Genomic DNA, 15,748 nt, shown 5'->3' with positions numbered 1-15,748 from the left:
TCCATCCATCCATCCATCCATCCATCCATCCATCCATCCATCCATCCATCCATCCATCCATCCATCCATCTTAATCCCAAAAATAATCTCATATCTCTTATATTTCCTTTTCAGGGAGCTTTCACTCAGATCAACTGCAGTTCGCCTCTCTATCTAGGTGGGGTGCCAGACTATGAAAAGACCAAGAGGACAGCAGGTGTAATGAAGCCCTTTACTGGGATCATTCAGAAGGTGAATGCATCTGTTCAGTAGCTAAGAGTAAGAATAAACGTGAGATACTAGAAAACTTTTTTATATGGAAGCATTTGGGTCATTGCATCCTATCTGCATGAAATAACTCTCCTGGATTTCTCCAATATAATTTACATTTTTTTAACTTAGCAACCATACCATTACATAGAAGTGGAAATTGTAAAAATCGTGAGGCAGCAAAGCTTCCAGGGATGAACTGCTTATGCTTATTGGATTACTCCACATTTGGAAGCAGAAACTTTACACGAAATTGGAGAAAGAGCAAGAATTGCGGAGGAACAGCAACACAATGACATGTCTGACTAAAAGGCTGAACTTGGGGCAACAAAATCCAGTGTGAATAGATGTGTTTTTAAGAGTAATATATGAGAGGGGGAATCTATAACAACAAATAGGATCCAAATTGTTAAGCTGTCTGTGACACCATCTGGTACATAACATCATGGTAGAAGATAGAGACATGGTGGACATTTGTTTACATAACAAACATCTAAATATGAACATGAAACTATAAATATGTAGCAAACCACAACATAAAATATAAGATTATGGGATTATAACTAATGTGTGGAAGAAACTGTATAGTAAAGTTAAACAATGTATGTTTTATAAAGCATAGATGACTGAATTGAATAACAAATAACACAGGAATCAGTGATGGCATCTTTTTTTTTTTGCATTTTTGCAATAGTTAATGTTAGAAGCCTGGGTGTACAGTCAGAGGTTCAGTTCCTAGTTACAACTGTACAACGTAATTACATCTGTGATGTTTCTGGTCTGTGCAAAAAAAAAAAAAAAGTTTAATTTTCAACATGTTCTAAACTTTTCTTAAAATCTTGTGCATGTTTTCTTTTTTATTTTCCTTTTGCTGTTTTTTTGTTGTTGCTCTTTTTCTTCCCCAGCTGATTCTCAATGACCGCGCCATGCCAATCACAGCCGGCTCTGCTGGCGGTGTAAATATCGCAAACTCAGCACACCCATGTGTGGAAAACCCTTGTGCCAACGGAGGAACCTGCAGGCCAAAGTGGGATGACTATGAGTGTGACTGCCCTCTAGGGTACGATGGAAGGCACTGCCAGAAAGGTCAGCAGGAGGAAAGAAAAATGCATAATCCATGAACGAGCCGCTTCTTTTCCACTGTGGTTGCTTGGATGTTTTTAGTCCATAAACACAGTCATGAATAGTTAAAAGCCCACGAGACAAGGCACACGCTTTCTCAAACAACATCCGGTCTTCTGAAATGTTAACAGGAGAGGAAGATTGTACTTGTTTGACTTGCGATAAGAACATCAGATTTTAAATATTAATCACATCACTGAAAGAAATTACTTTATCAAGGTGGTAAATATTAAATGTAATGCAGAAAATAAAGCAAAAAGCGAAAAAAGTCAGTGCTCAAATTCACAAAAAAGGACTACAATACTTAATGAGGTAAAGCTTTTATAGTTTACTTATCTGCAAAATTAATGATATTTAGACTTAGAAGTAATTAAGCAAAAATATTGGAAGCTAATTTTCTTAAATGTGTCTGTGCCTTCTTTGTTTTTAATGCTTTCATTGAACAGAGTGTGGGAATTACTGTTTGAACAGTAAGTCGTTTTCTGCAAATTCAAAAAGCACGCAGTGTATTACTACATTTTTTAATATATAGAAATGAGCTCCTTTTGATAATGCCCATTGTAGACAGAGCAGTATTGTGTATCATCTAGTTTAGCTTGTTGCACGCAGATACTGCCACCTTGTGTTCATATGCAGTTATTACATTCCGCTCTCTATGCAGCTGTGACTGAAGCCATAGAAATACCCCAGTTCATTGGCAGAAGCTATCTGACCTATGACAACAGAGATATCCTGAAAAGGTCGGTATTAGTATAAATTTAAACACCTGTTTAAAAAGTATTACATCTTCTCAGTTTTTTTTTCTTATTTCAGGGTGTCTGGGTCCAGGACAAACCTTTTCATGCATTTTAAGAGCACAGCAAAGGATGGTTTATTACTCTGGCGAGGAGACAGTCCAATGAGACCCAACAGTGACTTTATTTCCATGGGGCTTCAGGATGGGGCTCTGATCTTCAGGTATCCCCATACCTGAGTATTTAATTTATTTTGTTAATATTAACCAATTATATGTGTTTTGGTTATATGGTAGAATTCTAATTTACAGTGGGTTTAGGTTAAACACTTAGAATTTATTTACCAATTAAGAGACATCTGAAGTTAGAACTGGTTGCACAACTATTAATGACATGTCAGAGTTAAAAAGACTGAAAAACAAGTTTTTAAATCAATGTGTCCTGTTCCTTGTAATTCACAATTATGCACTTTTGTTGGTCTATTGTACTGAAATGCCCAGTGAAATAAGTTGCCTGTAAATTAGCCAAATGTGGAGAAATTTAGGATGTATCTTGTGAAACGCAGATTTCATCAGAAGAGAAAAGTTTGATCCCTATCAAACAGAAATGATAGGAAGCAAAACTGATAACAATTCGAGGAGAGTGATCTTTGAAAATGACCTATGAACAGATGTCAGAATGAGTTGTTCAGCTATTAAATCACTACACATTTCTGTCGTAGCTATAACTTGGGCAGCGGCATGGCTAACATTGTTGTCAACGGGACGTTTAGTGATGGAAAGTGGCACAGAGTCAAGGCTGTCAGGTGAGCTCTAAGAGGAACCTATTGCAGCTGCTTTTCACAAGGATGTAAGCGTTTCCTTGAATGTACGTTTTTTTTCTCTCTTTCAGGGACGGCCAATCAGGGAAGCTGACGGTTGATGATTACGGAGCGAAGACGGGCAGGTCACCTGGCAAGATGAGACAACTCAATATAAATGGACCCTTGTATGTTGGTAGGTGGTTTATGTCCTGTCAGCATCACTTAGTTTTTTTTATTCCTGTATTTTTCATAGCTTCCCTTTCTTTTGTTTGCTATATCTTTTTTTTTTTAACCATAGGTGGCATGAAAGAGATCGCCCTTCACACAAACAGGCAGTACCTGGGAGGACTGGTGGGCTGCGTGTCCCATTTTACACTTTCCACTGACTTTCACTTAGCTTTGGTGGAGGACGCAGCTGACGGCAAGAACATTAACACCTGCTCCAACTAGAGGATTTTTTTTTCACATATGGGGAGAGTTTCGACACACTTTTCAGCTGGATTTGTCACCATGAATTTCACTTGTCAGAACCACAGCAGTAAAAACTAAAGTGTTTTTTATATTGTTAATATTTTTAAATGCATCATAGGGTGTGTACCGAAGTCACTCTGGCAAGAAGTGTTGTTATATGAATGTTTTTATGATCTCTCTGACTTGCAGAGTAACAAAGTTTGCTGTAATTTTTTGAAAATATTCCGGTTTAAACAAGCTTTGATCCGAGGTTGCAGGAAGAACTGACTACAGAGGCACAAGTGCTCCATCTGAATTCACATCACAGTCATGGATTATGGTCTTTGCAAAAACTAAATAGAGGACAAAAAACTTTTTTTTATGGGACAATTCCAACCATATGTGTACTCTTTTTCTTTTTACTGTAATCCCGTCTTTGATTGCTGAAAGCACCAAAGGAACTTTATTCACCATGACCTTGAGCAGCCAGCAGAGATGACCTTCTTTCAAGATAATCTTGGTTTTTACTCTTCAGGACGTTTGTGTCTTTTGTGTGATGTTTTTTTTCTTTTGTTTGACATGTTTTGTCATTAGTTGGACACATTTTGAAAAGTATTTTGTGATTTTAGTATATTCAAAGTGTTTAGTTTTTACACTAAAGGGTTCATTTGCCTGAAGCAGTTTTATGTCCTTGTCCAAATTATCCTTCAGTTTTATCTTTTAGTTTCGGTCACATGACATTCTGATCTTGACACGGGTTGAATTTTGGTTAAAAGAGAGACAAGATCACTGTCATCTGACACAAACCTCATTAAATGCCACCAATTACATTCCTTTCATGTCGATCACATGTTCACCAGTAAACAAATATATTTTCTTGTTGTCATCTGTACAGGTTCTGAATATTTTTTTACCCTGTAAAATAACATTAAGTTTTAAAAATATGTCTTAAGTCTCCTTTTACTCTAGATTAAAATCACATTAAGACCTTATTCAGAACATGAATGGTTCTGCAGGCTCAGGAGTGCAACAAAAGTGTATGGACTACTTTTAGCATGCCTCAAACACTGTGTTGGTATTAAAGTGGCAGCATAGATCCTGAGCACTGCATGGAGCAGCCATATAGGAGCACGGTAAGCTCACTCATTACAGGGCAGATGATGTGTATCTGCTTGTCTTTGCAAATCAGAGATTTTAAAGAAACGGAAATGTTGGCTACATGCCAAGACCAAAACCTAATCACCAAGTAAAAACTTTTCTCCATCAGATTTCTTGGTTGTAATTTGCATTGATAGCTATGAAGACAGATTTTTTTTTATTGGAAAATTAATGGAAATTAATCACATCAAAAAAGCCCTTATTTTGTACTTTGTTTAAGGTTCATTTCTATTAATTTGTAGTTAAATCATTGGAAACATTTAGGGTAGTTGCTATTATATCACTCTGTCATTTTGAGTGAATTAGAAAACAGAACAAGAAAACAGATTGTCATCACTGCTTTGAATTAAAACGGCTTCAGGCAAGGTTATTACTGTCTCCTACTAAAGTTTCACCCAAGTCAACATGCTCTGCCGTCAGGAGAGCCAGAAATGAAGCAGTTTCTTTCCAAGAAAAACTTCTTGGACAGAGAGACATTATACAGGAAATACCAGGCTTGGGCTCCAGAGGACTTGGGTAACGATATTTTCTCCAAAAACCTTTTGCCAGAGAGTTTGGGAGATACAAAAAAGGACTATACAAAGGAGGGGGTGGGGGGAAGCAATTTCAATGGGTCTTGTGTCATCCTGATACAATCCATGTGTGGTGTATCCTTTCATCACAGACAGCTGACTCACTCACAAATTTGCCTAGACCACCATTACCATGAATGATGAGATCATACATCCTTCCAAGAAAAGCGTTTCTCAAGAATCCAGGCACATTTCAATGTTAATGTTTTTAAACATCATGTCACAAGGCAAAATTAAAAAAAGTAGACCAGTGATCAAAGCAGGCATTTTGAACAAACTAAAACTTAATCCAACAGAGAACCTGTGGCTAATAATTTGTCCAGCAAATCTAAATTATGAGATTAATCTAGAAAAGGGAGAGGGGAAAAAAAAAGCAAGTTGTGAAGGTCTGCTAGCAATGATAAATCCAGAAAGATTTAACATCGCTATATGGTGTGACTCTTAGATCAGTTACACCAAGAGGCTGATCTATGAGCAAACAGCAAAAGAGGAAAGGTAAGTGTTACAAATAGTTAGACTTTAAATAAACTGGATGTATTTCTTAAGCTCTTTAGCCCAAACAAATGTCTACTGAGCATGAGTAAATTGTAGAAACAATTGACAAGGTTTGTGAAAGACACAAACATGTTACAGTCACTGTGTTGGTTATGACTGTGTGCTGAAATTAGGGCCTGATTTTTGTCTCCAGACAAAGAAAAAGCATGTTTATGCCTCAATAGGAATTGACCCTTTCAAGCTTCCTGCATCTTTATAGACAGCTGCTGTGATACACATGACAAATACAAAACACCAAATTTGTTGAATTTCACAGACTACAAATTAAAGCTTAAGTTAAGAATAACTTCTATGCAAGCAATGTTAGAAATAATTTTCAAATTTCCCTTTCATATTTGATTTTAAACAATCTAGAGGTTCACAGTGAGGTGGAAAGAAACACATAAATCTTTGAAACAGTTTATTTGCATCAAAGAAGATGGATTTTGCTCCAAAATTGTGTTGTGAACCGTTCAGAAACAGAATCCAGTTCTTGACAGACAAGTGACCTCCCTACAGAGATTATCATTATATCAAACCATGTCAATATTGCTTTTTTCAACAGGTCATTTCAGTCACAAAAAGCTAGAAACATTTGACATTTCAATTCCTCCTTTCGGAGTGATTGAAATAGTTATTTTGTGACAACCCTCTGGCTAAAACATTTCTTTTGTTGTGATCTGAAATTAGGATTTCTTGATGTACAGTGACGTAAGATAATAGTTAACCTACATTTTGCCTACATTTCAGATTGCTGAAACTAACGAACCAAATGGTTCATTACCTTCTGATCATACCAGGTTGGTTGATTAGATGACTTTTTCAATTTATCTTTTTTGATCAACACGTCCCTGCTTTCAGAGTAGTACTTTACATGCCACATCACTCTTAAAACTCTGTAAAGACTTCACACAAACCGATGGACTGGGAGCCAAATGTAGCACTTTAATTTAGATTGAGCTATTTAGTCATATTGAGGTCATCCTCATCTTATAACAGTTTAAGGTTGTAGTTCACCATTGCAGGATTTGTTCAGATCTGCCAAAATCAATAATAAAGAGCGAAAAGCAATATGTTAAGATTTGATTTCATTGACCCATGTAATACTGTGTGTTCCCATTTCATTAATGCCGTTATTAAAACTGTTGCATAACCCCAAATCCATGTGATTGCACTGAACATCAGTATTGACTCTAACACCAAAGCAATTCATTTAATCAGGAACATTATGAGATCATGCTGGTCTAATAAAAACCCTTAGGAATTTTACTTATAGTTGAAACCAAAAAAGTAAGCTTCTTTCTCTTTCATTAAAAATCTCAAAACTTTGCTTTTTTTTTTTTTTTTTTTGGTCTGCTGGGATTAGAAAAAAAATATTTATATTTGCTATGTACCAGAAAAATCAGAGAGACAATAACTTTGATTCAGGTCAAATGTTTACTTAAACTAAGATGATATGCTATTAAGCCATTAGGGAAAGCTCATGTGATGATTTAATTGCTTTGTAGGTTCTTGATAGTTTTTTCATCACATCTGAGTTGCTGTATTTTTCGGACTACATGCTCGGACGCTGTAAACCATGCGGCTTACAGCCCGGTGCGGCTTTTCTGTGGATTTTTCTTCAACCTCCAGGGGGCGCTTTAGCAGGAAGTGAATAATTGAAAGTCAAAATTGGAAATCACAGTCATGGATTATGGTCTTTGCAAAAACTAAATAGAGGACAAAAAACTTTTTTTATGGGACAATTCCAACCATATGTGTCCTCTTTTTCTTTTTACTGTAATCCCGTCTTTGATTGCTGAAAGCACCAAAGGAACTTTATTCACCATGACCTTGAGCAGCCAGCGGAGATGACCTTCTTTCAAGATAATCTTGGTTTTTACTCTTCAGGACGTTTGTGTCTTTTGTGTGATGTTTTTTTTTCTTTTGTTTGACATGTTTTGTCATTAGTTGGACACATTTTGAAAAGTATTTTGTGATTTTAGTATATTCAAAGTGTTTAGTTTTTACACTAAAGGGTTCATTTGCCTGTAGCAGTTTTATGTCCTTGTCCAAATTATCCTTCAGTTTTATCTTTTAGTTTCGGTCACATGACATTCTGATCTTGACACGGGTTGAATTTTGGTTAAAAGAGAGACAAGATCACTGTCATCTGACACAAACCTCATTAAATGCCAGCAATTACATTCCTTTCATGTCGATCACATGTTCACCAGTAAACAAATATATTTTCTTGTTGTCATCTGTACAGGTTCTGAATATTTTTTTACCCTGTAAAATAACATTAAGTTTTAAAAATATGTCTTAAGTCTCCTTTTACTCTAGATTAAAATCACATTAAGACCTTATTCAGAACATGGATGGTTCTGTAGGCTCAGGAGTGCAACAAAAGTGTATGGACTACTTTTAGCATGCCTCAAACACTGTGTTGGTATTAAAGTGGCAGGATAGATTCTGAGCACTGCTTGGAGCAGCCATATAGGAGCAGGGTAAGCTCACTCATTACAGGGCAGATGATGTGTATCTGCTTGTTTTTGCAAATTAGAGATTTTAAAGAAACGGAAATGTTGGCTACATGCCAAGACCAAAACCTAATCACCAAGTAAAATTGCAAGCAACTGGTGGCATGGTGGCTTTGCATGTTGCATTTGGCTGCAGACAAAAGGATTTCCCCAGTAAACTTACCTGAATAATCCACAATCTCTAAAAAAAAAAACTCAGGTCAACAATCAGACCACTTGTTTAAAGCAAATGTTGTTTTTAATACACTTTTCTCCATCAGATTTCTTGGTTGTAATTTGCATTGATAGTTATGAAGACAGATTTTTTAAATAGGAAAATTAATGGAAATTAATCACATCAAAAAGCCCGTATTTTATACTTTGTTTAAGGTTCATTTCAATTAATTTGTAGTTAAATCAGGGGAAACAGTTAGGGTAGTTGCTATTATTATTGAGTGAATTAGAGAACAGAACAAGAAAACAGATTGTCATCACTGCTTTGATTCAGGTCAAATGTTTACTTAAACTAAGTTGATATGCTATTAAGCCATTAGGGAAAGCCCACATGATGATTTAATTGCTTTGTAGGTTCTTGATAGTTTTTTCATCACATCTGAGTTGCTGTATTTTTTGGACTATAAGCAGCTACTTTATTCCCGCACTTTGAACCATGCGGCTTATAGCCCGGCGGCTTTTCAGTGGATTTTTCTTCAACCACCAGGGGGCGCTTTAGCAGGAAGTGAATAATTGAAAGTCAAAATTGGAAATCACAGTCATGGATTATGGTCTTTGCAAAAACTAAATAGAGGACAAAAAACTTTTTTTATGGGACAATTCCAACCATATGTGTCCTCTTTTTCTTTTTACTGTAATCCCGTCTTTGATTGCTGAAAGCACCAAAGGAACTTTATTCACCATGACCTTGAGCAGCCAGCGGAGATGACCTTCTTTCCGGATAATCTTGGTTTTTACTCTTCAGGACGTTTGTGTCTTTTGTGTGATGTTTTTTTTTTCTTTTGTTTGACATGTTTTGTCATTAGTTGGACACATTTTGAAAAGTATTTTGTGATTTTAGTATATTCAAAGTGTTTAGTTTTTANCCAGGGGGCGCTTTAGCAGGAAGTGAATCATTGGAAGTCAAAAATCAAAGAAGAAAACGCAAATTTTTATTTACGGAGGAATATTTTCAAACTCATACCTCCTCATCATGGAAACAACACGAAGAAGTTCATATGATGCTGCTTTTAAGTTGAGGTCTGCACGGCTCTATTTACCTCAGCGTGAACGAATCCATGGTTCGGCGTCGGAGAGGTCCGTGTCCAGTTTTTTTTTTTTAACTTTGTAGATACGCTTATAGTTAAATTTAATAGTTAAAATTAAGCTAAAAAAGCGAACCATTGTTTTTAAATTCTGAAAAAAAATCTGAATATCTTCTAATACATAACCGCACGATCATGACAATGCATGGAAATTAATTATTCTTCAATACAGCAATAATCTTTTAATCAACTGAAACAAAACATATTCTCTTAATGTAAGAATGAGACAGCAAAAAATAGACAAAAACACTTCTTGATTTTGAAAACAAATGGTTTTATGATACATTTTGATACATCCATTAATCTATCCAAGATAATTATTTGGAAATTATACAACATGAAGCATGGCATGATCAAAAATACCAAAACAAGTGTGAGAAATATATTGAAGTTTCTTTAACTGTGAAAAACTTACTGACCAACTATTAATTTGTCAGAGTTCGAGTTTTGATAGGTCTTGGAAGATGAATAAAAGGGTTTTGGTACAACACTGCCTCAAGCTATGTCGTGTGATAGCCCACAATAACATGGGGTATTTATATTAATGTGTGTGACTGAATGTGAATTTAAGCCATGTACATAATCTTTCTAAAACTGTGTTGTCAGCTGATAATTGCAGACATACTGATGAGCTTATTTTTTTACAAATGATGTTTATATTTACTAATAATTTTCTTTCTAAACAACTATATTATAACAATACATTTATATACAGTTCATTTATATACAATACATAGAAATACATTTATATACAATTCTCCATTATTCATCAAATTTTGTTGACCATCTTCACACTACTTATGGTAATAAAGAAACCCAATCCAACTGGATATAACACTATATACTGTAAATTAACTGTATTCTCAAACAAATTAAAGTGGCATGTAGAAAAAGGCAGCAGTAAAATAATTAGATATAATGCAGTCTTAACCTAGGCAACCTAGGCTCTTGCTGTTGTTTGTTAATTTCTCTGTGATTGAGTTATTTTTTCCCAAAATATCACTTTTCTCATGTTTATCGACCAGTGATGAGATACAGCTTTAATAAATAGATAATTCTTGCTTTAACAAATTCCAAGTAAGTAATAAATGAACCAACTAAATCAAAGATCATTACAAGAGCTTCAACAAAAGTCCTGCTTCCGTAAGCAGGTGTTGTGAAAAATTTGATGTAACATCATCAATGTCAAAAGAGAGAGAAGGAATCTGCTATCTCCTAAACTCTCTCTAGTTTTGAATATCTCAGTCTATATACAGTCTTTTTTAACTTTATATGTTTACATGAATATTTTCTTCGTGGTACCAGTCTCTACGGTTCTGTGTGCTGAGGACGGGAAAAAAAAGAGATCTTTGTTTGGTGATGAGAAGCATTTATATCACATCTCTCTTTTGTTTAGAAATCCAAAAGGCAGTGAAAAGCCATATTCCACGGTCATGACATAGCCAGAGATAATGTTTTGGTTGCATGACTCAGCAGATTGAGTTTATAAAAGTTCCTCTAGTGACTAAATTCCCCTCAGACATCCAAACACGATGCTGCTGCTCGGTTTGTTTACCCTACAATTTCTTTGTTTTGTGGACTGCTACCCCAATGGGGCTCCCACCGGTGCCTGTAAGGACATGATGCCTCGTCATGCAGGAGTTGTCCCTCAGCCGTCACCAGCTCCGTACACCATTCTCACCAACATGAAGCGGTACCTACCTGGCATGCCTGTTACCGGTAAGATCTTCAAGACTCCAATAAGAAAGGAATACAGAAACCATTAGAGCCATCATTCTTGTTCACTGATTCAATGCAAGGAGACTGTTGTAAAAATATAAACCACTTACGTTTGGTGTGGGTAACTTCTGCTTTGTTATGCGCCCCTGCAGTCACCATTATCGGACCGGAGTACAGAGGGGTCCTTTTGGAAGCCCGAAGGGAAAATTTCAATGATGCTTATGGAAGCTGGAAAACCCCTCCTCCAGACACCAAATTTCTCCAGGTGCCCTCAACATTCAGATCAAAACTTAATAAGAAGAAATGTCTTCTGAAAAAAATGTGGCTTTAAATGTGGGTTTAGACTTTGTTAGTTCAGACGTCTGATTGTATTCACAAATCTTCTAATTTATCCATAGAAAATACTTGACAAGATAAAGGTTGGCAGCTATTTTTCTTTAATTCATAAATATGCTATGCTCACAGTGCTCCGGAAATCCACAAGGTGCCATAACTCATGCCAACACCAACCTGAAGAGTAACACAACGGTCTACACCTGGATACCACATGACATTATGCACCCGGTGTATTTCAAGTAAAGTAATTTTTTCTATTTTATATTTTTTCAGACCTTGGTAAAGATTTTTTTCATTAAAATCTTTGGTTGTGTACACATTGTGTTTTACGTGGATGTGTTTTATAATGTTTAAGTGTTTATTGTCTTCTTCAGGGCCACAGTGGCTCAGCAGCGCACCGTCTACTGGATAAATGTGAGGTCCAACATTCTGCCCAGTGGTAGGTACAGTACAGCAGACTGGCCAACAAAAAAAATAAATAAAAAATGCTGAGAATAGTTGTGCATTTTATTCACCAAATATTTTGATTTTTAGAGGACCTGGGTGGTCTTAAGATGGCGACGAATGCAAGTGCAGGAATTGCTGAAGAAAACCCTGTTCTTCTCTTCTTGATATATTTTTTGGTGATACGGATTTTTGGGTAAACAGGAAACATTTTTTCCTATCACTTTTCTTGACTCTTTTTGTGCATCACAAAGAAAAAAAAAAAGTTTTCAGTGTTGATTATTTGAACCCAAAATGATGTCATACAGATTAAACATATGTTCTTTTTTTGAGGTTTTGCTAAATAAAAAAACAAAACAAAACATTATAGTTATGTCAAGCTAAGATATTATGTTGAAAATCAATTGCAAACATAGAGCTATAATTTGCTTAAAAAAGAGCAGGCTTAAAAATAAAGACACTGTTATGGATTGACAGGTAAAAAGTGGGTTATGTGTGACATGCAAAGTCTAACTGTGCTGGTTTGTTATTGACTTAATTTCATTTCAAGTATTGAAGAGCTTGTAATGACCTAGTTTTTCCACATGGTTTGATCGCTAACCTAGATTTCTAGCATGATTGTGAACACAAACACAAAAGAGGCTTAAAACTTGCATCACATCTGTCTTTCAAAGCTGAACATCCCACATTCTCTGCATCACGCCACTGTTTGCTGCTGTTCTACGCACTTGGAGTCTGATGAGGAAAAAAGGTTAATAAATTTACCTGTGACATGGAGAACATCTGATCCTGTTTTGTTTGTTTGAAAACAATTTTGTTGGAAACAACTTAACACTTATACCCTACAGACAAAAGCAAAATTTAATGTTTTAGTCACATCAGTCATACTGAAAGTTTCCTAGAAATATTTATATCTTGGACCAGTTTTCTGAATTTTGGAGAAAGGAGAGAGAGAAAGAGAGAGAGAGAGAGAGAGAGTATTTCTGATACAGGAAATGCGGAAAGCAGTCATAACAACCTTGAGTCTGGAACTGAAAAGAAAAAGAAAAACTTGGAGATTCTCGCCCTGAGAAACAGAAAATGCCCCAGAAGACAAATGCACTTCCTTGGCAATCCCTACCAGTCTGTGTGGAGAAACTTCAACTTTAACTTCTCTACAGTGAAATCCATCTGTTTAAAAAGATACTGATTTATTTTGATTTTGAGAGTGATGAGTAAACATTGAAATTAAATATGCAAATGGAAATGTTTATGTGGCTGAAGATCTAAAGTTCAAAATATTTGAATTTCTTCCTCTTGTTTACTTTCACGCAAGCAACATTGTAATATTATTAATATATTATCTTACTTGTTATACCTAATTACAGTAAGCTAGGTCATTTATATACTTTTGTGAGGAGCATTCCAGTGAGTGAGAGAGTTTAAGGTGAATTCATTTTATGACGCTGCTTCAACAGTGCAATATTCTCACAAGAGGCAACCAGAATTTCAAACCTCACTGATTTTTATGAGACCGTATAATTGCTGATCAGTAGCTGGTTGTGAGATGTTCATTCCTTTTCGTTACCCCCAGCATACAACAACATGCGTGGCACACGATTAGGCTGAGACTCGGCTCAATTACTAAAATTGTTTCACAACAGGAAAATTGCTTAAAAATGGGCCAAAAATCGCATAGTTTATACCCAGGTTCAAGTTTACGAAAGCAGATTCAAATTTGAGCAAAAGAGGACTTTGAATGAATTCAACCTAGACTCATTTTTTAATTAAAATTAAAGTATTATGAAAAGCTCACATGCATTTTACCCATCCATGTGTGAACCCTCGTCTTAAGATTGATAAGCTGATATCAAGAAAAGTCGTCTCCAGGCAACGAACACCTAACACTGCCTTTCATGCTTACTTTGTTGACACTCAATGCTGCTTACGTCTCTGTGTAGTGTAACATCGATTTTTCAAGGGTCTCATGTGCCTGCGGTTGCAGCTCCTGTCAGAAAGTACCCAGCAGTCAATTATAATTAGTCTCTCTCCTCTGCGTGCTCGCTATTTATCTAACAGCCCAGGCAGAGCACCAGTGTCACCAGCTGGTTCAATAGTAAATGACTCATTGACATGTGGAACACTGAGCCAGTGTCGAGGTCACGCTCTTTGTATCCCAAACCACTGATGTCTTTACCCATAATGACAAAGCATATGGTGCTTTGAAATAAAAATAAAAAAAACTACTTGGTGCAATCAGAGAGAGAGAGAGAGAGAAAAAAAACACAACTGGGTATGCTGCGGCCGATCAAATAAAAAGTGCATATTTTCATTGACTCTTTTAATACATTGTTTACAGGAATATTTTCTGAATGTAAAAGAAAAATGATTGTGCATCCAGATCATCATAATGTCAACTAATTTCTTCAGTTTTGAAAATTGTTCTTTTTCTTAAATGTTTTTCCACCACCACTGCTTTGATTCTGTCGTAATCTCTTCTTTCCTGAGGCGTGTTTCAAGTGTTGACATGAAGTGTTGCATTTAATATACATACACAGATCGTGCATTGCCTGATTGGTATTTGTCACTTTTTACATTTGTGGGCTTTTCATTGAGAAAATAGAAACTTTTAATAGTATGCAGTTGCTGGTGTTTTCCAAAACGTAACACATTTTAGCCACAAAATACTTTTCTCCAATAGTTTCTGTATTAAATCTAATCAAGTAACAAGCTATTTTCCTACAGTCTTAGTTATTGGCTTATAATTCCTTTTACATTATATTTCTACTTTTGATACAACTCACTGTAAGTTTACAGGGGCTTGGACCTAGCCTTACCATTGCTTTCCAACTCAATTTGGCTTGATTCTCATCTCCCTGCAGTACTTCAGATGGGATTTGTCTCATTGAGCCTGATTTACCAGAATGCATTTCATAATGGCCAACTAGCAAACAGAAGGAGACGCTGAAAACAACGAGCAAGTTTCTACGCTGTTTGTCTCCCTGTGGTTGTAGTTTGGCAGAGAATGAAGTGAATGAAGCCTTCCAGTGAGTGTTGGGTAAAATAACGTCCTCTGTACAAAGCAAAGTGCAAAACAAGGGGCTGGTTTTTACCAAGCCAGTGTTGCGGTTTCTGTGCCAGTCACCAGTAACTCACAAGCTCCCCCAAATGGCCAAGTGAGACTGAGAACAGAACCACTCCTGGCTTTGTACTTTATGCATTAGTGGACAGCTGCAGGAAGTCAGTAGCAGCAAACCAGGGGGTGGAACATGCATGCAGGCAGTGCTTCATCCCAAGTGGATTTTGTCTGAATTCACATTTGCCCCAGATGGCTCGGGCTAAATGTGTACTGTTATGCTGATGATGCTCAGATCAAACAAGCATGATGAGCTAAATCTATTAAAAATTCAAAGGTCTGAACTACTAATTTCCTACCACCAAACCCAAACAAAACTAGTTTTTCAACAGCAGTGTGAGGAACATTATTTGACCAGTTTTCATTATTTTAAGTAATAATTGTAAAGTATATTGTCTATAAGTGCATCTGTGTTTAGTTGTGTACTCCCAATCCCTCGCTGAGGATTTAGATGGCCACGCAACCCAAGTCTGGTTCTGCTGGTTTTTCGTCTGTTTGTAGATAGTTGTCTCTTCCCACTGTCACCTTTTACATACGGATGATGAGACAATGGAAGAAAACCAGAATTTCACGCCGTTGGTTGTCTTCTCTAGGCAGACAGTTTTTTACTGACTGACCAGAATCAGATTTTTTAAAATAGTATTTGACTTTGACTAAAGTGGATAATTTTAATAACATTTGACTCAAATCCAG

The 15,748-nt window shown here is 36.2% G+C and overlaps 2 protein-coding genes across 6 annotated transcripts in view; both read left to right on the top strand.

Annotated features, from left to right (window-relative positions):
- The window catches only part of egflam (EGF-like, fibronectin type III and laminin G domains), a 25,435-nt gene extending 21,171 nt beyond the window's left edge, over positions 1-4,264 (top strand). For 2 of the 5 annotated variants that reach the window (XM_007548038.2, XM_016669434.1), the window contains 8 exons: positions 115-231; positions 1,155-1,335; positions 1,818-1,841; positions 2,033-2,111; positions 2,185-2,328; positions 2,827-2,910; positions 2,997-3,100; positions 3,206-4,264. In XM_007548038.2, the coding sequence (XP_007548100.1) occupies positions 115-231; positions 1,155-1,335; positions 1,818-1,841; positions 2,033-2,111; positions 2,185-2,328; positions 2,827-2,910; positions 2,997-3,100; positions 3,206-3,357 (885 nt within the window). In that variant the 3' untranslated portion in view covers positions 3,358-4,264. The remainder of the gene's footprint in view (positions 1-114; positions 232-1,154; positions 1,336-1,817; positions 1,842-2,032; positions 2,112-2,184; positions 2,329-2,826; positions 2,911-2,996; positions 3,101-3,205) is intronic. The other 3 variants (XM_007548039.2, XM_016669435.1, XM_016669436.1) reach the window with 2 other exon arrangements.
- A 6,680-nt stretch (positions 4,265-10,944) lies between these two features.
- LOC103135370 (putative defense protein 3) lies at positions 10,945-12,720 on the top strand. The gene is made up of 5 exons (XM_007548037.2): positions 10,945-11,160; positions 11,313-11,425; positions 11,626-11,735; positions 11,871-11,935; positions 12,031-12,720. Exons 1-5 carry the CDS (start codon positions 10,974-10,976, stop codon positions 12,138-12,140), a joined length of 585 nt encoding a protein of 194 aa, XP_007548099.1. The 5' UTR covers positions 10,945-10,973; the 3' UTR covers positions 12,141-12,720.
- Positions 12,721-15,748: the final 3,028 nt, after the last annotated feature.

The sequence above is a fragment of the Poecilia formosa genome, unplaced genomic scaffold (genome assembly GCF_000485575.1).
Source record: "Poecilia formosa unplaced genomic scaffold, Poecilia_formosa-5.1.2 Scaffold25, whole genome shotgun sequence".
NCBI classification, from domain to species: domain Eukaryota; kingdom Metazoa; phylum Chordata; class Actinopteri; order Cyprinodontiformes; family Poeciliidae; genus Poecilia; species Poecilia formosa.
This window is presented reverse-complemented; position numbering and strand designations above follow the sequence as displayed.